At 42.4% G+C, this 21,950-nt stretch overlaps 2 protein-coding genes across 2 annotated transcripts in view; one reads left to right on the top strand and one right to left on the bottom strand.

Annotated features, from left to right (window-relative positions):
* Positions 1 to 392: 392 nt before the first annotated feature.
* On the top strand, positions 393 to 4,581 carry LOC132902562 (uncharacterized). Its single transcript, XM_060948298.1, has 3 exons — positions 393 to 861; positions 1,219 to 1,332; positions 2,245 to 4,581. Exons 1-3 carry the CDS (start codon positions 786 to 788, stop codon positions 2,316 to 2,318), a joined length of 264 nt encoding a protein of 87 aa, XP_060804281.1. The 5' UTR covers positions 393 to 785; the 3' UTR covers positions 2,319 to 4,581.
* A 2,125-nt stretch (positions 4,582 to 6,706) lies between these two features.
* The window catches only part of LOC132902561 (uncharacterized protein CG43867), a 358,449-nt gene continuing 343,205 nt past the window's right edge, over positions 6,707 to 21,950 (bottom strand). The window contains exons 21-30 of the mRNA XM_060948297.1: positions 21,362 to 21,484; positions 19,670 to 19,827; positions 19,056 to 19,233; positions 18,493 to 18,648; positions 17,894 to 18,068; positions 17,170 to 17,335; positions 14,703 to 14,832; positions 12,285 to 12,416; positions 7,675 to 7,755; positions 6,707 to 7,299 (exon numbers count right to left, since the gene is read on the bottom strand). Coding sequence (XP_060804280.1) covers positions 6,913 to 7,299; positions 7,675 to 7,755; positions 12,285 to 12,416; positions 14,703 to 14,832; positions 17,170 to 17,335; positions 17,894 to 18,068; positions 18,493 to 18,648; positions 19,056 to 19,233; positions 19,670 to 19,827; positions 21,362 to 21,484 — 1,686 coding nt within the window. The 3' untranslated portion in view covers positions 6,707 to 6,912. The remainder of the gene's footprint in view (positions 7,300 to 7,674; positions 7,756 to 12,284; positions 12,417 to 14,702; positions 14,833 to 17,169; positions 17,336 to 17,893; positions 18,069 to 18,492; positions 18,649 to 19,055; positions 19,234 to 19,669; positions 19,828 to 21,361; positions 21,485 to 21,950) is intronic.

The following is a 21,950-nucleotide window of genomic DNA, read 5'->3' on the forward strand; positions in this document are numbered from 1 at the left end:
CGATTGGAGCCTGTGAAAAAGGAGATGACCAAGCCGTATACTTGGAAAGAGTTGATTTGGCGCGCTGGCGAGTTGTTGATAGATTTGACAGCGAAATATATGATGTCGGATAAAGAAGAGGATTTGTCGGGGTATAGTGCGTTCGCGGTCGCCATCTTGGAAACCCAGTTGGATGTTTTGACTGGAAAGTATGAGAAACTGAGAGCGGACATTTTAGAAGATGTGGGGCTGAGTGCCAACCCGCTGATTGATGTTGGACAGGTAATGACTTTTATATATTTTTGACTTGTAAGCGGTGGTAACACTTCGAATGAAAGCATGAGGGGTTTTAACGAAGAATACGCATAGATGAGAGAGATGATCGGTCTATATTAAGTTGATTAATGACTGTTTTATGAACTGATACAAAAATACAATTCTGAATAAGTTATTAAGTTCGTTACAGTTATTAATCTCATTATATTGGCCTTTCAGTTCGTGTGTCATTCCTAACTACCTTTTTTAACCCCTACACGCTTAAATTTTCAATTAATCAATCAAATAGTTGCTATAAGACCTCCAACATACAGCAGAATCATTGTGATAATTTGATGGTCTAATGGTAAACTGACAAATTTTTACACATTCAAATCAATGTGATCATATTTTTGTTACATTTTCTGATATAGCTGGAAGGTGGTTACATCCAAGGTTTGGGCTACTACACTTCAGAGGAGTACATCTTTGACAAACACTCCGGCAGACTCCTCACCAACCGCTCTCTCACCTACCATGTTCCACTGGCGATGGACATTCCTGTGGACTTCAGGATCAAGTTCAGATATAACTCTAAGAATCCTCAAGGCGTGCTGGGATCTAAAAGTAAGTATTTTGGATCTTGGTGAAAGGTCAGGTCATGAGTACCCGAAACCGACGAGCTTTTATGAAAAGTGTTATGAATGTGGATGAATCGAAAGTATGAATGTAGGAAGATGTAGTCTCTGCCTACCTCGAGTCTAGTCGGGAAAGAGGCGGGATTTTATGTATGTCTCCTCCCTCTGGAGAGGAGCCCAGGGTATGCCTTTAGATATATTCAGCAAGGGACGTGTTTATATGTATGTATGTAGGGTTATTGGTAATGGTAAATTCATTTAAATTGCTTTTAAATAATGTTTATTACAAATCGTGTGAAAGCGAAGCATTAAAACTGTTTTTAAATAATATTTGTTTCTCTAACAGCGGTAGGAGAGATGGGAATCTGCACAGCCCACGGCATCACTCACGTTTTAAGACAAAACATCACCAGGTCCAGAAAGGAATCGGGGCATGATCCCGCCGAATGGATCGACATTGGTAGGCTTTCGTTAGAGTATGAGATTTTAAAACTTAATTCCAGCAACCTATCACAATTTCAATCTCAATTCCATTATAAAGCTAAACGTGGCCTTCCAGTTTGGTCAAGACTGTTGGCTCTATCTACCCAGTTAAATATATAAACGTGATTAAATGCATGTATGTGTCATAGAAAATAAGTTCAGATTAATCAAACAATCATTGATCATTTTCATTAAAGTTTTAGCCGATGAGAAACAGTTCAATGTTTAAAAACGCTCAATACCTAACCCAGCTTTTATCATCGAGACTGAGAAACTCCGAGAAACCTTTTACATCCAGTATGGGAAGTTAGATTACAGAGATGATATTTTACTTTAATGGCGGTTTTTATTAACTTTAGACAAAGTACTAATATCTTGCAGTGTCTCAGGTTAGATATAAGTTTCACGCGTAAATTATTTTATTTTATTTTATATATTTGGATGACCAACAGCAAGTTATACAATCATTAGATTTTCAATTATACATTTAAGAGCCAATTACAGGTCTTCACTAATAAAAACAGTTTAAAAAATAAGATTTTCGAGAACGCCAATTAAACACACACCAGTTAATTATAACATTGAAGCAGATGCTTAAGTGCATACATACTGTGAATAATTAGTCTTAAAGAAGATAAATGTAAATACTTAATCACAAAAAAAGTTTTCATACAACAAATGCTTAGCCCTTGCTGGAGAGGTGTTAAAAATATCAATGTCTATGGTTTTTGCAACAGTGTTGAAAGCCTTGCCTACTCGCCATAAAAATGAATTCTGCCTATAATTAGAAACTGCTTTCTACTGCACTTTAAAACATAAGGATAATTTTTTTTTTAATCTTAACATAAATTTTGCCTGACAAGAAAATATTGTGTTTTGTATGTTTCAGACACGCCTTATACAACGGAATCAATATTGAAGGCTTTGGATGTGAAATATGAGGAATTTGTCTTCTCACCATAAACTAGTTTGCATTCCGCCATCAAAGAAGTGCTGAATATCAAAACGAGATGTTTACTGGACAAATAGTAATAATATCTTGTGGCGACATCTCTACGCCACAAGTCACAACAACCATACAGGCAAAAACAGTGAAAAATCTAAATCGCGCAAGCAAAGATTTCACGGATTGGAGCATGAATACATCTGACTCAACATCGTCTGTCGCGCGGTTCCCCAGGCGTAACACCTAGCCTGGCGGAAGATCTTCCCTTTGGCGGCGTCTCATTTCTTTAGTGTCTCGTTTTCATTCTCAGATTGAAGATTGCACAGAATTCATAAAATTTAGTACGTAATTTGAAATCAAAAGAAAACACAAAACGTCTTTAATAATACACGTTTATTCTCGCATCGTCAAACAAAAATACCACCATCAAAATAGAAATCGTTAAGAAATTAGGCCCTTTCACGAGAATTATTAGTCTTTGAGTTAGGCCTTACACAACAAAATCGAAAAACTATACAAAATCCAAAAATAATTAAAGAAAACAATAAATACGAAATAAGTTACCGATCGATTTACAAAATAAAATAGCTTATCAATTAATTTATAAATAAAAATTCGTATTTTCTAAATGTAATAATATACATTGCAAATATTCTATACACATAATATCAACAGTAGTGTTATGCCAAAAAGTGCAATCCAAAGTCGTTCTTATTATATAATAAATATGGTCCAAATTTATTAATCGAAAATGCATCTACGCTTCTACTATACAAAGCACACATTTATACAAACACAAATTAAATTTCAAATAGATTATTATTTTGAATTAAATTGCCTAATTACGTTTGACATAAAAATATAGAAAGTATTTAATACTTTTGCTTTAAATTTTCATTACGATAAAAATCAGGGTTCTCGAAATCGACAAAACATAGCACGATCTCTACTTTTATTCAGAATAATCAATCCAAAGAAATAATAAAGATAAAAACAAAGAAACATTTTAAAACCGTCATGCTTTGTCAATAATTTTAATCATAAATTCGAAACCCTGATTACATTTCCCACATTTCACTATTTCGATCAGTAAATCAGGACCTCTATACTAATAGCGGATTATCTTATGGTATACGCATTAGTTAAAGTAAATTTATAATTATACACATTACATTTACCTATCACATTACATTGAAATTAAAGTGTATTTCTTTATATAATTATATACATCGTTAGGGTGAATCATTGATTGTCAAATTTTTTTTTATATCCACCTAACTTGTACAGTATACGTCTAAATGTCGACGCTTCAATATGTGGTCACGTCTTTATCCCTTGCGGGGTAGACTGAGCCAACAGTCTTGAAAAGACTGATAAGCCACATTCAGTTAATTAATAATAGAATTGAGATTCAAAAACAGGTTCAACATATTTTTTTAATTGAAGAATAAGAACAATATATATAATAAAAAAATGCATATACCATAGATCCACAAGGTAACAGCGACGGAAGCCATTGGTCAACAGTTTCACCGGAGTGCTACATCTAAACGCTACGTCTAATCCGATGCCATTCCTAGCTCGATACATACTATGTTATACAACACGATTGTAAAAGATCACATAGTAAGCTTGGTAACAATGTCAAATTATATGATTTTGTAGGAACTGATTTAACGCAACAGGAAAATTCGTTTTATTTGTTGTCTGTTAAGAATTTATGACGCACTTATGATTTCTGTAAATAATGTTTTTAATGTAAGTAGGTAATTTTTTATTTAATTCACAAGTAGAATAATCATTTCTCCGATGCTGTAAAATCTGTTCTCTTATTGTATTTGAATTAAAAACGAAATTCTATTATTTCATTTAAAACACCATTGAAATTAAAAGCAACACATACCCTCATACAAATAATCGTTATTTATATGAAATACAGCTTGAACTGCACTAAACAATAAATTAATCTCATTAATCACATTTCATAAAGTCAATCATACGCCATTTTATACATGTTCGAAATTAGATAATGTGTCATCGTAGACATCTTACTCGTATTATGAAAATTATGAAAATTAAGTATGAAAATAAGACTTGAACATTTCACCTAAAGACTACATCAAAAACAGTAAAAATTTCGTTGATGATATTTAATATTAATCAGTCAATGATAATGATTTTTTACTGTCGATAAATATTAAATTATTTTATATATTATTTAAGTAAAAAATTGAACATTGTGATGATTATTAAAAGTCTTTGATTGATTTTGGCATTAAATAATTGTGTAACAAATAAATATTTATAAATAAAATACGTGTCATTTTTATTTAAAGTCAATAGTTTAGAATCAGATCTATTGTTTTATAAGCAATGCTAATGTCCTATGCTAGTCTATACGAGTATAAAAAAAATTGTTTTATAAAACTTTGTAAGCACACATTTCTTTGAAATCAACCAATCAAAAAGGTAGAAGAGTGAGGTAAGGTCAAATTCGCGTTTAGATTTTTTTACTTCTGGTAGGTACAGTGTTTTGTATGTTTTACTCTTATGGTGCAATAAGAGTTTTATCTATCTATCTACAGTCAACCACATATCAAGCTACCCATCGTGGAACTCTATGACATGCAATAGTCGAATTTGCAGTGAGTTTGGATAGGTTGATATGCTGTTACCGTACTAAGAATCTGTTAGATTATTATTAACTTCTTCAATCGGTTGCGTCTTTAAGAGAAGCCCAAGTATCGCATATGACCACGATCAAAATATGATAATTCTGTAAAATTGAGTTTATCACCAAGAACTATACGATAATCCTTTAAAATCATTTCATTTAAACGCGAGTTGAACTTGACGTCACATACAGCGACCAATCACAGTCGCCTGTATAACATCCTACGCTCTGATTGGCTGACGACTTGTCAAAATTATAACAAATGGTTGATTAGAAAATTATGAAAATATCGATATCAATGTATGCTCTAATTACCCTTCTTTGCTCTGGTATCATATGAAATTAATTGCAATTGACAGGGTTTAAGAGACATGCGTAGGTTTTGTGATAATCATTCTGATTAATGTGACAGAAATTGTCTATTTTTTGACAGGTTTGACTGTGAAAAGATGATTTTTCAAAACAAATCAATATAAAATTTATGTCAATTTAGCTTTATTCCTATTATATTATCAGTCATATAAGTAATACTTTACATGCCATGATAATATTCGACAGTATTTACCTACGGTCAGATGACACAAGCAATTATTGTAAAAAAAATTTTAAACATAAATAAATGGGAATTTTGAAGCAGTTACGATCAAACCCGTATGACATTAAACTATGTATATTTTCAAGGCAGTGCCGTGCATCCAAACAGACAGACAGTGTCTTCTTTGTTATTGCCTAATTAAAAATCGCAGGCAAAGTGTGTAAGATCAAATAATTAATCAATAATCTGTCAGTTTTTTTTATAAATTAATTTGAGTGTTTGACCTTAATCTATCGGTGGTAAGCAAGATGAGGCCTAAGGACCACCTTAGTTATTTGTAGTTTATTTGTATTTGCGTGTTGGTACACGTGTACCAACAAGCAAATACAAATAATGCCTTTTCACTCTTGCCTTGAAAATCCCCAAGTTGTATGGTATCGGGAAAGAGAGTAGAGGGGAGATGACAATTAAAAATTATCGCATGTCACTGTGAAGTCATGAAAATGTGTGTATGTGTATGTTTACTATATATCTACAGAACAGCTTCCTACATAACATTTGTTTACCCTGCACATATACATAGCTACATATAAAATTGGCGTTTAGACTGTATAGAAACATTAACACATTCATACATATCACACGTAGGTTATATATAAATAAGCCGCACGGAAAATTTGCAACTTTTAGGTGCCCCATTTACATGAACTTAGTGGTTCGAATTAAAAGACATGTACATGTGAAAGTTTAGTAAATAATAATGTCACCTTATGAACTCGTCGACGACTATTTCATTCCTTTTTTGAACACATTATTAATATTTATTTCAATATCATTATTGAACAAGAATAAAAATAGCAGAAGTCGCAAAGATAGTGAAATCAAATTAAAAATAATATTTGACTTTAACGAAGTTCACGTAAACAAGACTGTACAAATAGAACTAAACCTAACCTAACAATTACAAGCCGAGGCCGTACCGACGCTACAAAATATGAGGTATATAATCGAATTGTTTTTGGTGGAATGGTATCGAGTCCGCACACTATCGATAGATTTTATACATCGATAATTGCACTTTTATCGATAGAAATATTATCGATATTTTCTCAATCACACAACGCCATTATTTGGGGCATGAATCCTCTTCTTGATGGGGTGTAGATTTAAGGATATCCGTTTGTCGTTGTGGTTGAAAGTGAACGTATGGGAATTTATCGTTTGCAACGAGTTTCTTTTTAAACACGTCGTTGTATTTGCAATGGAGTTTGATGCCGAACCGACGTTACAAAACATGAGGTATACAATCGAAAAGTCTCGGGTGGAACACTATCGATAGTACTCGTACATTATTATCGACAACAATCACTTCGCTACACTATTATCGATACGCGTTTCACAATCACGCAACGCCACTGTCTTGCGTGTGAGTCCTCTTCTTATCAGCTCTGTGATGATCCGGTGTGGATTTCAGGATGTCCGGCTGTCCATGGGATAGTACTCTATCCGGGTTGAAGCTGGACGTGTGGGAGCTGAGCGTCAGAGTGGCGTTTCTATCCGAGCCCAAGGTCATGGTGGTGGTGTGCGAGTTGAGCGTGTTGTGGCCGGTGTGGTGGTGGGAGTGGGAGTGGGAGTGGGAGTGGGCGTGGGGCAGCGTGGCGGGCGAGGCGTGGGGCGCGGGGCTGCGGCGGCGGGGGGAGGCGCGGCGCGGCGGGGGGCTGCGCGCGCCGCCCGCCGCCCCCAGCACCGCGTTCTTGTAGTCCGCTATTAGGTGGGTCAGCTCTGCCATCTGTCGGACAAATGTTGTTTCAATGATTTGAAATGTAAAGATGACGCATTGCACTGAATGTATGAACACCGTTGTGCTAAATTCAAAAGATGTTTCTTCCAGAAGTTAAAAATATTTTCGAATGTAATAAATTAAAGAAAAAGAAAGAGGCGTGATTTTATGTATGTATGTATGTAATAAATTAATACGATATTTTTACATATATAAATTTAGATCAATATAAATTTTACTTGTTGTGACTTCTCTGTAATTTGTCCCGTATGATAAATTAAATTACGTTAGTTAAATTCCTTATATATAGTATATTCATTTAATCTAAATTAAAATGTTTATCACTCGTTTTTAGTTTTTTTGTAAATATAAAAAAATACTCACTTTAGGCTTATTGAGACTGATCAGCATCTTGTGCACAGGACTAGCGGCGTCATCTCCGTCAATCAACATCATTAGATCATCCTGGAAATTACAATAAATTGGTTTAAGTTAGGTTTATTTATTTATTTATTTATTTATATGTGCACACAAAATTATATACAGGAGCATTTATTACAGTAATTCTAGTACAAAGGTGCTGCTTATTTCAAAAAAAATCTCTTCCAGTAGACCCGTGAGAGGAGAAATAAATTTTGGAGCGGTATGGCGTGTGTATAAATATCATTTAACATATCTATATTATCTTCCAGATGTTTATGAGTGTTTTCATTATTATTTAAGTTGTGTTTTATGGTCTATGATTATTATTTAAAATTTATTATTAGCAGCGTCGTCGGCAAACACGATGACAAAAATGTAAGCGACGGCCACGCTGCTAACTAGATTTTGTATTTTGTCTATGTGAAAAAAGGATTGGAAGCATATACATAACGTTCGACACAACATCGTGTGTCGCGCGGTTCTCCAGGCGTCTACCACTTCACTACACCTAGCCTGGCGGAAGATCATTCCTTTGGTGGCGGTCGAGCCGAATCATCGCTCCCGCTACAAGTGTCCCTGTATGATCGGCGCAGCACCGCCATGGACGCCAGCTCCAGCACCCCCCGCCCTGTGTGCTCCCCAGCAGCAGACAGTGCCCCACACCCACCTGCAGCCCCCCGAACAGCCCGATGGAGCTGAGCGCGTAGCGGCGCAGCACCGCCATGGACGCCAGCTCCAGCACCCCCCGCCCTGTGTGCTCCCCAGCAGCAGACAGTGCCCCACACCCACCTGCAGCCCCCCGAACAGCCCGATGGAGCTGAGCGCGTAGCGGCGCAGCACCGCCATGGACGCCAGCTCCAGCACCCCCCGCCCTGTGTGCTCCCCAGCAGCAGACAGTGCCCCACACCCACCTGCAGCCCCCCGAACAGCCCGATGGAGCTGAGCGCGTAGCGGCGCAGCACCGCCATGGACGCCAGCTCCAGCACCCCCCGCCCTGTGTGCTCCCCAGCAGCAGACAGTGCCCCACACCCACCTGCAGCCCCCCGAACAGCCCGATGGAGCTGAGCGCGTAGCGGCGCAGCACCGCCATGGACGCCAGCTCCAGCACCCCCCGCCCTGTGTGCTCCCCAGCAGCAGACAGTGCCCCACACCCACCTGCAGCCCCCCGAACAGCCCGATGGAGCTGAGCGCGTAGCGGCGCAGCACCGCCATGGACGCCAGCTCCAGCACCCCCCGCCCTGTGTGCTCCCCAGCAGCAGACAGTGCCCCACACCCACCTGCAGCCCCCCGAACAGCCCGATGGAGCTGAGCGCGTAGCGGCGCAGCACCGCCATGGACGCCAGCTCCAGCACCCCCCGCCCTGTGTGCTCCCCAGCAGCAGACAGTGCCCCACACCCACCTGCAGCCCCCCGAACAGCCCGATGGAGCTGAGCGCGTAGCGGCGCAGCACCGCCATGGACGCCAGCTCCAGCACCCCCCGCCCTGTGTGCTCCCCAGCAGCAGACAGTGCCCCACACCCACCTGCAGCCCCCCGAACAGCCCGATGGAGCTGAGCGCGTAGCGGCGCAGCACCGCCATGGACGCCAGCTCCAGCACCCCCCGCCCTGTGTGCTCCCCAGCAGCAGACAGTGCCCCACACCCACCTGCAGCCCCCCGAACAGCCCGATGGAGCTGAGCGCGTAGCGGCGCAGCACCGCCATGGACGCCAGCTCCAGCACCCCCCGCCCTGTGTGCTCCCCAGCAGCAGACAGTGCCCCACACCCACCTGCAGCCCCCCGAACAGCCCGATGGAGCTGAGCGCGTAGCGGCGCAGCACCGCCATGGACGCCAGCTCCAGCACCCCCCGCCCTGTGTGCTCCCCAGCAGCAGACAGTGCCCCACACCCACCTGCAGCCCCCCGAACAGCCCGATGGAGCTGAGCGCGTAGCGGCGCAGCACCGCCATGGACGCCAGCTCCAGCACCCCCCGCCCTGTGTGCTCCCCAGCAGCAGACAGTGCCCCACACCCACCTGCAGCCCCCCGAACAGCCCGATGGAGCTGAGCGCGTAGCGGCGCAGCACCGCCATGGACGCCAGCTCCAGCACCCCCCGCCCTGTGTGCTCCCCAGCAGCAGACAGTGCCCCACACCCACCTGCAGCCCCCCGAACAGCCCGATGGAGCTGAGCGCGTAGCGGCGCAGCACCGCCATGGACGCCAGCTCCAGCACCCCCCGCCCTGTGTGCTCCCCAGCAGCAGACAGTGCCCCACACCCACCTGCAGCCCCCCGAACAGCCCGATGGAGCTGAGCGCGTAGCGGCGCAGCACCGCCATGGACGCCAGCTCCAGCACCCCCCGCCCTGTGTGCTCCCCAGCAGCAGACAGTGCCCCACACCCACCTGCAGCCCCCCGAACAGCCCGATGGAGCTGAGCGCGTAGCGGCGCAGCACCGCCATGGACGCCAGCTCCAGCACCCCCCGCCCTGTGTGCTCCCCAGCAGCAGACAGTGCCCCACACCCACCTGCAGCCCCCCGAACAGCCCGATGGAGCTGAGCGCGTAGCGGCGCAGCACCGCCATGGACGCCAGCTCCAGCACCCCCCGCCCTGTGTGCTCCCCAGCAGCAGACAGTGCCCCACACCCACCTGCAGCCCCCCGAACAGCCCGATGGAGCTGAGCGCGTAGCGGCGCAGCACCGCCATGGACGCCAGCTCCAGCACCCCCCGCCCTGTGTGCTCCCCAGCAGCAGACAGTGCCCCACACCCACCTGCAGCCCCCCGAACAGCCCGATGGAGCTGAGCGCGTAGCGGCGCAGCACCGCCATGGACGCCAGCTCCAGCACCCCCCGCCCTGTGTGCTCCCCAGCAGCAGACAGTGCCCCACACCCACCTGCAGCCCCCCGAACAGCCCGATGGAGCTGAGCGCGTAGCGGCGCAGCACCGCCATGGACGCCAGCTCCAGCACCCCCCGCCCTGTGTGCTCCCCAGCAGCAGACAGTGCCCCACACCCACCTGCAGCCCCCCGAACAGCCCGATGGAGCTGAGCGCGTAGCGGCGCAGCACCGCCATGGACGCCAGCTCCAGCACCCCCCGCCCTGTGTGCTCCCCAGCAGCAGACAGTGCCCCACACCCACCTGCAGCCCCCCGAACAGCCCGATGGAGCTGAGCGCGTAGCGGCGCAGCACCGCCATGGACGCCAGCTCCAGCACCCCCCGCCCTGTGTGCTCCCCAGCAGCAGACAGTGCCCCACACCCACCTGCAGCCCCCCGAACAGCCCGATGGAGCTGAGCGCGTAGCGGCGCAGCACCGCCATGGACGCCAGCTCCAGCACCCCCCGCCCTGTGTGCTCCCCAGCAGCAGACAGTGCCCCACACCCACCTGCAGCCCCCCGAACAGCCCGATGGAGCTGAGCGCGTAGCGGCGCAGCACCGCCATGGACGCCAGCTCCAGCACCCCCCGCCCTGTGTGCTCCCCAGCAGCAGACAGTGCCCCACACCCACCTGCAGCCCCCCGAACAGCCCGATGGAGCTGAGCGCGTAGCGGCGCAGCACCGCCATGGACGCCAGCTCCAGCACCCCCCGCCCTGTGTGCTCCCCAGCAGCAGACAGTGCCCCACACCCACCTGCAGCCCCCCGAACAGCCCGATGGAGCTGAGCGCGTAGCGGCGCAGCACCGCCATGGACGCCAGCTCCAGCACCCCCCGCCCTGTGTGCTCCCCAGCAGCAGACAGTGCCCCACACCCACCTGCAGCCCCCCGAACAGCCCGATGGAGCTGAGCGCGTAGCGGCGCAGCACCGCCATGGACGCCAGCTCCAGCACCCCCCGCCCTGTGTGCTCCCCAGCAGCAGACAGTGCCCCACACCCACCTGCAGCCCCCCGAACAGCCCGATGGAGCTGAGCGCGTAGCGGCGCAGCACCGCCATGGACGCCAGCTCCAGCACCCCCCGCCCTGTGTGCTCCCCAGCAGCAGACAGTGCCCCACACCCACCTGCAGCCCCCCGAACAGCCCGATGGAGCTGAGCGCGTAGCGGCGCAGCACCGCCATGGACGCCAGCTCCAGCACCCCCCGCCCTGTGTGCTCCCCAGCAGCAGACAGTGCCCCACACCCACCTGCAGCCCCCCGAACAGCCCGATGGAGCTGAGCGCGTAGCGGCGCAGCACCGCCATGGACGCCAGCTCCAGCACCCCCCGCCCTGTGTGCTCCCCAGCAGCAGACAGTGCCCCACACCCACCTGCAGCCCCCCGAACAGCCCGATGGAGCTGAGCGCGTAGCGGCGCAGCACCGCCATGGACGCCAGCTCCAGCACCCCCCGCCCTGTGTGCTCCCCAGCAGCAGACAGTGCCCCACACCCACCTGCAGCCCCCCGAACAGCCCGATGGAGCTGAGCGCGTAGCGGCGCAGCACCGCCATGGACGCCAGCTCCAGCACCCCCCGCCCTGTGTGCTCCCCAGCAGCAGACAGTGCCCCACACCCACCTGCAGCCCCCCGAACAGCCCGATGGAGCTGAGCGCGTAGCGGCGCAGCACCGCCATGGACGCCAGCTCCAGCACCCCCCGCCCTGTGTGCTCCCCAGCAGCAGACAGTGCCCCACACCCACCTGCAGCCCCCCGAACAGCCCGATGGAGCTGAGCGCGTAGCGGCGCAGCACCGCCATGGACGCCAGCTCCAGCACCGCCACGCCCTCCTCGCTCACCGCCAGCCACACCATGGACAGGTCCGGCTGCTTTATCTGCCACACATTGCGAGATGTAAGCCGTGTGGTTCCCGGCACCAATATTACAAAAGAATAGGACCACTCTATCTTATTTTCCATGGATGTTATTAAAGGTGACTAGGGAATAGGCTTATAAATTTGGGATACTTATTTTAGGCGATTGGCTAGCAAGCTAGTCACTATTTGAATCTCAATTCTGTCATAAAGCCAAACAGCTGAACGTGGCCTATCGGTCTCTTCAAGACTGTTGACTCTGTCTACCCCGCAAGAGATACAGATGTGACTATATTATTGTGTGCTGATACTGACAGCGGCTTGGTATAGTTTAGAAAAAGGTTATGAAGACAACGGTTGGGGTCGTAAAATATCTCTTCAGAGAACGCTTTGGCAATGCAAATTGTAGAACTTTGAGACTGTGGAGAAGTGTACTTCTCCACAGTCTCAAAGTTCTGGATATGTATATCCAAAGTGTTGTTTCTATCACAGCAACTTGCCAATATCAACGCGTCAATTTCAGGATTATTTCTATTTTATTGAGCGGGCTAACGCCGGAATATGGTCCCTTGATCATGGCGATAGATAATTATGGCAAAGAGATTGCGCTAGAGGAAATAAAAACAAAGCTCTTGCAAGAAGCCAATCGTCGCAATGAGTTAGCTGCAGAAGTAACCCCTAATGAAAATGCAATAATAGGCTATTTGACTGTAATAAAAATATACATTTTTTTTATGACATCAGTCTTAATATTATTTTTTTGGAGCGATTTGTAATAACGCGAAATAAAAATATTGCATTATTTTAACAAAATCCGTCTCCGTAAATTAGGTTTTATTAAGCAGCTGTCACGTGATTAAAACGACCGTGATTGGCTGTTTCTATTATGACGTAGATTACGCATAAAAATTCTGTGGATCGTACCGTTCCTTGGTGTTCGCTGTTTTTTTTTCAAGATTTTATAAGTGTTTTATCGCTCAGGATTGCTCAGATAACATAGGTATTTAACAATGGAAACCAATTTCGAGAAAGCTGACAGTCGAAACCTACCAAAAGTGGACGCAATAATGGTTGGCGTCTTCTTCAAAGATAATCCAGATTTCTATGCTGCCGAATAATAAGAACTTATCATCGTAAATACTCACATCAAAGTGGTCTTAAAAAAATGAGGACGTGTTTTTGGTGATACATCATGAGGATTACGCCGAGCAAGCTGAAATCACTTCTTGCGAATATTCAAATCCATCGGCACAGAAAAATACAGTTTCGTAAGAGTTTTTATTGTTGTATTAGTGCATTGAGGCACTGCACAACATTTATAGGAACTGATTTTAATAATTTTCACACACATGACGTGGCACAAGTTAAATAAAACAAGAGAAAATCAAAACTATTCGAAACACCAACAAGCTCTGTATGATATTTATGCGAAATGTACGTCACTGCATGCCATGGCCGCCATATTGCTAAAAGTCGCGTTTTGGCGGCATATTTGAATATTGCATTTTCTTTTTGGACTTTTTTATAAAATAGCTAAAGACAGAAAAGTATTTTTTAGGGCTCCTTATAAATAAATAAATACCCTAAATTAGTTTTTAGAACTTTGTCAAATAGCCTAGCCAAAAGGAAATTTTTATCTGAACGGTATTCAAAATGAAGAAAATACTATCAAGGATGTTCTTCATATTCCAAAATTATCGATGAATTTGATTTCTGTGAGCACTTTTTCAACATTTGTAAATAATTTATATATGAATGAATGAAAAAACAATTTCAGTCGTTAAAAGACTGTCGGCTCTGTATACTCCGCATGGGAAGTAGAAGTGATTATATGAAATTCCTCCTCCGAGACGGCTTGACAGATTCTCATGACATTTTGTGAGCATATTGAGTAGGTCTGAGAATCGGCCAACATCTATTTTTCATACTCCTTAGTGATAAGTTTTATCCACCCTTAACATTATTATTTTCTACTAGAAATTACAAAAAAAATATTTATATGGCAAAACAACGTTTGCCGGGACAGCTAGTTATTAAATAATATTAGATAGAACTTAACAATAGCAACCTGTCACTATTTTAACTATCAATTCTATCATTAAGCCAAATAGTTGAACGTGGCCATTCAGTCTTTTCAAGACTGTTGGCTCTGTCTAACCGCAAGGGATATAGACGTGACCATATATAAGTATGTATGTAGATAGAACTTAATGGGATAATGTCTTCGAATTCATTGTTACTCACCCTCTGCCTACCCCTCCGGAAAAGAGGCGTGATTTTATGTATGTATGTATGTATGTTACTTACCCTCGCTTGGAACAGCGTAGCACCGAAGAACGGCCACTTCCTCGTACAGTTGAGGTATATTCTGACGCAATCCGCCGTACTTCGCCCTTTCAACGCGGCCCATTTCGACCGCAATGTTTCTTCAATGTCCCTGTAAAAATATTATTGTTATTTAAACTAAGTAGATGAGCAGAAGTTATTACTTTTTATTTATTTTTTTTATTTCATAGAAGTCACAGAATGTATCAAACAAAGATCACAACACACATTTCTATTATACGTTTGGATAGTTGTGAAGTTGTCGTTGTTAAAGAAAATGCTGCAGTGCAGTTTGTTGTGCAATAAATTACTTAAAACTAAGTTAACTGAAGCGGGTAAACTTAGTTTCAACGTCAACCAATGTTGTTGAAAACCAAAAGATATGACAATTTTTAAGTGATATGAAGTGTCCCATAATAATGAATAAAAATAAAATATTTAATTTTGAAAATAAATCGTTTTCCTAATTGTCTGATACATAGTTACATTCTACTTATTGAAGTCCACTTCCACTTCGCGTTAGCCCAGGTTACATCCTCACCTCTATAGACCAGGGGCGGCTTTTGATTGGATCCTGGGTTGATTAAGTCAGGTTTTTATATGAAGTTTTTATCTGAACTGCACAACCAAATTCAGACCAGACTTGTACGTATTGTATCCGTTTTAAGGTAAATTTAAATCAAGATAAAATTTACATGCTCTTATTATGAGCAAAAAAAAAACTGCTTTTCTTATGACGGCAGAATGTTTCTTAAAACTTGAAAAATATATAACATATGTTTCATATGAATCACATATTCTCCTATATTTTTAAGACTTCTCACTTATTAAGTCTCAATTACATTGTTACAATGTGTGTGCCGTGTGGTTCCCGGCACCAACAAAAAAAGAATAGAACACTCCATCTCTATCCCATGGAAGTCTAAAAATGCGATTAGGCGACGGGCTAACAACGTGTCACTATATAAATCTCAATTGTATCATCAAGCCAAACAGCCGAACGTGGGCTACCAGTGTTTTCAAGATAGCTATCTCTGTCCACCCCTCGAGCGATGTAGACCTGCTAATATGTGTGTATATACATTCAGTCAGAAAAGTATCGGGAATGGATTATTTATTTATGGTTCCAAATTCAAATTTTTGTTTTTTTTTTGTTGTTGTTAGATTGGCACAACTGTTTTCCATTTTGGCGCGGAGTTTGAGTTGCATCTGTTGTTTACATTAAATACAGTGCTATTTTTAGTTATATCATATCTAGTGTGTATTGCTAATTTCATAATGGATAAAAACATCGAACAAAGAGTTTGTCTTAAATTTTGCATTGCCAATGGAATATCGTGTTCGGAGTCACTGAAAATGTTACAGAAGGCTTACGGTGAATCGACTTTATCAAAAACTCGTGCTTATGAGTGGTACAAAGCGTTCAAAAGCGGTCGAGATGTGATGGAAGATTTGCCTCGCTCTGGTAGGCCATCAACGTCTGCAACTGAAGTTAACATCGCAAAAGTGAAGGAAATAGTGACTGAAAATCCTCATTCAACTTTGAGAGAGATAGCCACCGAACTTTCTGTATCTCACGAGTCGATCCGTACCATTTTAACTCATAATTTGGGTATGAAACATGTTGCCGCTCGGCTAGTCCCAAAAGACCTGAATTTTTTCAAAAACTCAATCGCATGAGAGTCGCTGAGGACATGCTAGAACGAGTCAATTCCGACCCAACATTCATGAAACGCATTGTTACTGGTGACGAGACGTGGGTTTACGAGTTTGACATGCAAACTAGTCAACAAGCTTCGGAGTGGCGCCTTCCAACTGAACCGAAACCGAAAAAACCACGCCAAAGTCGTTCAAAAGTCAAAGTCATGTTGACTGTTTTCTTTGACTATCGCGGTGTTGTGCACTCGGAATTCTTGCCGGAAGGTCAAACGGTAAATAAGGAATATTATTTGAGTGTTATGCGGCGTTTAAGAGAGCAAATCCGACGAAAAAGGCCAGATTTGTGGAAAGAAAATTCTTGGATTTTGCACCATGATAATGCACCTTCGCACAAGGCCATCATTGTGAACGAATTTTTAACCAAACACTCAACAAATACCATCGAGCAACCACCATATTCACCAGATATGGCTCCAGCCGACTTTTTTCTTTTTCCTAAACTCAAATTACCACTTCGTGGCACCCGTTTTCAATCGGTAGAAGACATAAAAGAGAATTCGCGGCGAGAACTGACCTCAATTCCGGAAACAGCGTTTAAAAAATGTTTTGATGATTGGATTATTCGTTGGCGTAAGTGTATCGTTTCTAAAGGAGCATATTTTGAAGGTGATAAAATAAATTTGGATGAATAACAAACAGTTTGTGTATTATTGATCTTTTCCCGCTACTTTCTTGACAGAGTAGTATGTACTGTAACCATATTCAAGGAAAAAAGAATTATGATTATTACCTGAGCTGGTCGGTAGTGAGGCCGGCGCGGTAGCGGTAGGGGTAGAAGCGGTGCGCGAGCGGCTGCGCGTGCGCGGCGGGCGGCTGGTCGCCCAGCTCCAGCTGCGCCATCAGCGCGCCCAGCTCCGCGCCCAGCGAGCGGCTCACGGGGAAGCGGCCCGCCACCACTGACGAATATAAACAAAAACAATTCTCAGCTTCAAATTTTAAATAAGTAATCTATAAACAAAGGGGAAAAAAGTAAAAAGAAATGTGGCCCAGGAAAATTAAGTAGCGTTTCTCACTTCACTGTTTAATTAGGAGCCATATATATATATTTCTTATTATAGTTTTTTTCTTATTATTACTTTCTAGGCATCAGAAGTCAATTAATTTAAGTAAATTTTCAATAGGAAATATATTTTATAGAATAAATACTCATTTTCTTTGTCGCTGATTAGAGAAATTCCTGAATTAAGTATAGTGAATTATTGTAGGACAAATAAGCAACGCCAGAACGCTCCGTATCGCTCCTCTTAACATAAATAAAAATAATTAAGTAGTGTTTCTCACTTTGCTGATCGATCTAATAACACTATCTAATACGCAATAACATCTCCTTATGAGTCTCAGTTATAACTGAATTCTCTATTCCAGCAAATCAGTTGAATACCGCAAGAATTTCCAAACTATGAACATTACTTAATTTAACATAAAATAAACTAAAATTAAGTAGTGTTTCTCACCTTGCTGATTGATCTGATAACACAGCAGTAGCCTCTCCTTATCAGTCTCGGTTCTCACTGAATTCTTAAAGTACAATCTATTGCGGTAAGTCAGTCGGATTACGCGAGAATTCTCGAACTTTCCCGAGCCTTTCTCGCGCAACGCCGTCTCCCATTTCGATATCACGTCGCATAACTGAAACAGAAATCTAAATTAGTAATCTTATATGATGTATTAAGTCTTTATTAATTCAAATCTTAGTCATAGAAAAACTGTAACGTAGTTTTAACACTGATAACTAAACTATTTTGAAAATTTTAGTTCATTACATTTTATTTTCCGACCTTGCTTGACACAATTTATCTGTCCACTTATTTTATCGTAAGTATCGTTTATCTTTTTAATAAAAGTTTAAGAAATTTCAAGAAGATTTTTTAAGAGTTGTCCACAGAGAAACATAACTCCCTATTCATTCAAACTTAAACCATTGAGCATTCAGTTTATCTGTAGTTAACTGTACTTAAAGTGTAAAGAATTAACGAACAAAATATATAAACAATTAAACATGATTTTCTCGCCCTGATTAAAAATTAAGAATCCTTCGTATTAAACGTAGTACCTTTTTATCAGGTTTAATGTGATGCTCCAAGTCCTTCTCAATGGGATCGTCGCTGAACAGAGCAAAGCCCGAAGTGGCGGTGTCTCGGCAGCCGAGCTCTGTGCTTAAAGTTGATAAGAACTCTTCCACCGTCGTCGAACCGTCGAAACTTACCACCTGGAAATTTAATTTTATCTCAATATTTTATTAACTCTACGATTATTTTATAAATAAACTAGCTGTGCCCGCGACTTCGTCCGCGTGGAATAGTTATTTTAGGCATCATTAAAGCCCTCAAGGATGAATAATTTACCCCGTTTTTTTTTTCACATTTTCCATTATTTCTTCGCTCCTAATAGTTGCAGCGTGATGTTATATAGTCTAAAGCCATTTTGATAAGTTGTTTTCTGAGATTAGCGCGTTCAAACAAACAAACAAACAAACTCTTCAGCTTTATAATATTAGTATACCTAGATGTTATATCATTAAGCCATACAGCTGAACGTGGCCTATCAGTCTTTTCAATACTGTTGACTCTGGTACTATATCAAGTGATAAGATGTAAAAGAGATTATTTCGTTCACCTGATAAGTATTGTTGAGCATATGCACAGGTATCGCGTGTGGCAAGCAGTGATGATAGGGGTTCTTCAGCAGTATAGAGAGAACTTCCATCCTAGAAGGTTTGTCCTCTCGCCCTCCGTTACGTATGGTGCGCTCCAGTGCGCGTGCGCAGTACGCCGCGTATTTGCCGCATTCCGTTCTGGTGAACAATTTATTTTGAATTTAGTTATATATTATGAATGTGGATGAAGCGAAGAGATCGTGGCAATTGGAAAGATGTAGTCTCTGCTTCTAGGAAAAAATGTGTGATTATATGTATGTATATACATACATATTGAGAAGTGAAAAATAAATGAATTATTGTTTGCAACGAAAAGTTTCAAAACTACTTTACCGATTATTATGTAATTTGCTATTGAGCCGTTTTCGCCGTCACGAAATATGCAGAAAATGCAAAATCGATGAAAAGTTTTTTTTTCTATATTTTTAAATTAACTACTAAACTAAACGAAAGAATAGAAAGATATCCATTAATTAGAAAATATTATGAAAATTTACTTTACCTTATTACATTAAAATAATATAATGCGCCTGTACGGGGCGTCAGGACTGAGGAGGATAATACAAATACTCACTTAGTATCCGAATGCCTGCTAATATGTAGCTTCAAATACCACAGCAGCCTGTTGTTCTTGGGCACGAACAGACTGACGGCCAGGGCCAACAGCTGCCAGCCCTGGACAAAGCTGTACGTGGGCGGGTTGCTCTTGCAGTCCACCGAGAGGAGGGGCGCCTGGAATGTACCATAAATAAATAAATTTATACGGGACAAATTACACTGATTGAGTTAGCCTCGAAGTAAGTTCGAAACTTGTGTTACGAGATACTAACTCAACGATAATATGTTTTATAATAAATACTTATATAGATAAACATCCAAGACACAGGCCAATCAGAAAAAGTTCTTTTCTCATCATGCCCTGACCGGGATTCGAACCCGGGACCTCCGGTGTCACGGACAAGCGTACTACCGCTGAGCCACAGAGGCCGTTATGTCATAATCAGAGATCGGAATAGGTAGATTGATTTTATGTACTTGCATCATGAATTACCATAGAAAGCATAACACGGATAAGCCTCTTTACCGGGATTCCATTTCAGTACTTACACTTACAGTGAACTACATTGTCCGCGGGTAACATAGGACTACAATTTACGTGAACGAAGTCGAGGGAAAACAGCTACCACTAATAAATTCTTCATCCCACTTGTAAAACTTCCGGAAAAAATCTAAATAATTTACAATTCCCGCAATCCCGGACGGAGGCATGTCCATAATAATATATATATTTTAGTTCATTGACCCCAATTCAATCTACCTATTCCGATCTTTAGTCATAATACATAAGGAAAAACATAAATAAATACACATTGTATAAATTCCACATATTGCTTGTAGGCGATGGGCTAGCAACCTGTCACTATTTGAATCTCAATTTCATTAATCTATACAGCTGAACGTGGCCTGCGTGCTGGCTCTGTCTACCCCGCAAGGGATATAGACGTAACTGTATGTATTGCTAATTATTTTTTCTATCTGGGAATTCGGATGGGAATACCCGGTATTCCCTCGCAAAATATAATGACTCAACATCCAATGAAATCCAAAAGAGATCAATATCTACGGCTAAGTTCAATGACAAGACAGAGGTCGTCATGAAAAAAAATATATTAAACCTCCTTCTTCACCGTTAGTTTACTATTGTCTTTAGCCTTTCTAGGTCTTTCCTCTTAAACTTCTCCTTTGCCAATAAACTCATAAAACATAAAAAAAAACAACATTTTATTAACTTATTGTTACGTATTATTCTGTGCCTTCGCCTTTCTCATATGATTTATTTTAATACAGGAATTTTGTTTATTTACTTCACGAAAATAACATCAAACTTTCATTGTACGGTACAGTGCAATGGTCGAAACTCAATATTAGGATTTTTTTAAGTAATAAAGTTAAGTAAATTTTTGTTGACACTATTCACCCATTTTGACATATAAGTAAAAAATAATACAGACCAGATAATCATACATACTCGTATAACTATTGCGAAATACTTATCCCAATAACATTTTAAGCAATGACAATTATGATCAAATTGAAATTACTGTCTCTTCCCGTACACGGCGGCCATTTTGCCAAACTTAGAATAGTCATACCGGCGCTTTCTATTCACAATGGAAAATCTAAAAGTACCTGCATTAATTGAATTCCTTTGTTAGGTCTAAAATCCACTTTTAGCTCCTTTATAATTAAAAATTACCCTGTTTACCTGTATAGAACTGGGCGACCCCGCAGAGTTCTGCTGCATATCGCCGCTCTTGTTGTCGCCGGCGACCGAGGCGGCGCCAGTGTCGCACGTGAACAGCGACTGAGTCGCGCATAGCAGCAGTTGCTGTACAAATGAAATGTTGGTGTGTGCGGGGGGCTTTATATTAAGTTACTTTAAGTGGGGACTACTCGTATGTATTTATTTTGTTATGTGTGATGGGGGGTTTATAATAAGTAGCTTGTAAGTGGGGGACTACTCGTATGTATTTATTTTGTTATGTGTGATGGGGGGTTTATAATAAGTAACTTGTAAGTGGGGAATACTTGTCAAATCTTATTTGTACAGCGGTAGTTTATTTTGATAAGTGTATTATTATATATTAAGTAAATTTAAGTGGGAACTACTTATAAGATATTATGTACTGAATCGGTGTGCAGGGACTTTAAATAGAATTATTTTAAGTGGAGACAACTTGTAAATCTCATTTTTACTGTATTAGAGGTATGTTCTTAAGTGCGCTTTTTCACAAGAATACAAATGTGGAAATACAAAAATTGAAGCCATACATTAAGTTACATTTTAGATAGGA

The sequence above is a fragment of the Amyelois transitella genome, chromosome 15 (genome assembly GCF_032362555.1).
Source record: "Amyelois transitella isolate CPQ chromosome 15, ilAmyTran1.1, whole genome shotgun sequence".
NCBI lineage: Eukaryota > Metazoa > Arthropoda > Insecta > Lepidoptera > Pyralidae > Amyelois > Amyelois transitella.

Excerpts from the sequence above, each read along its gene's own strand:
- LOC132902562 (XM_060948298.1), top strand. The coding sequence starts at position 786 with ATGGACATTCCTGTGGACTTCAGGATCAAGTTCAGATATAACTCTAAG. Across the intron at positions 862-1,218 it reads AGGCGTGCTGGGATCTAAAA|CGGTAGGAGAGATGGGAATC; the intron begins GTAAGTATTTTG and ends TTTCTCTAACAG. Across the intron at positions 1,333-2,244 it reads CGCCGAATGGATCGACATTG|ACACGCCTTATACAACGGAA; the intron begins GTAGGCTTTCGT and ends TGTATGTTTCAG.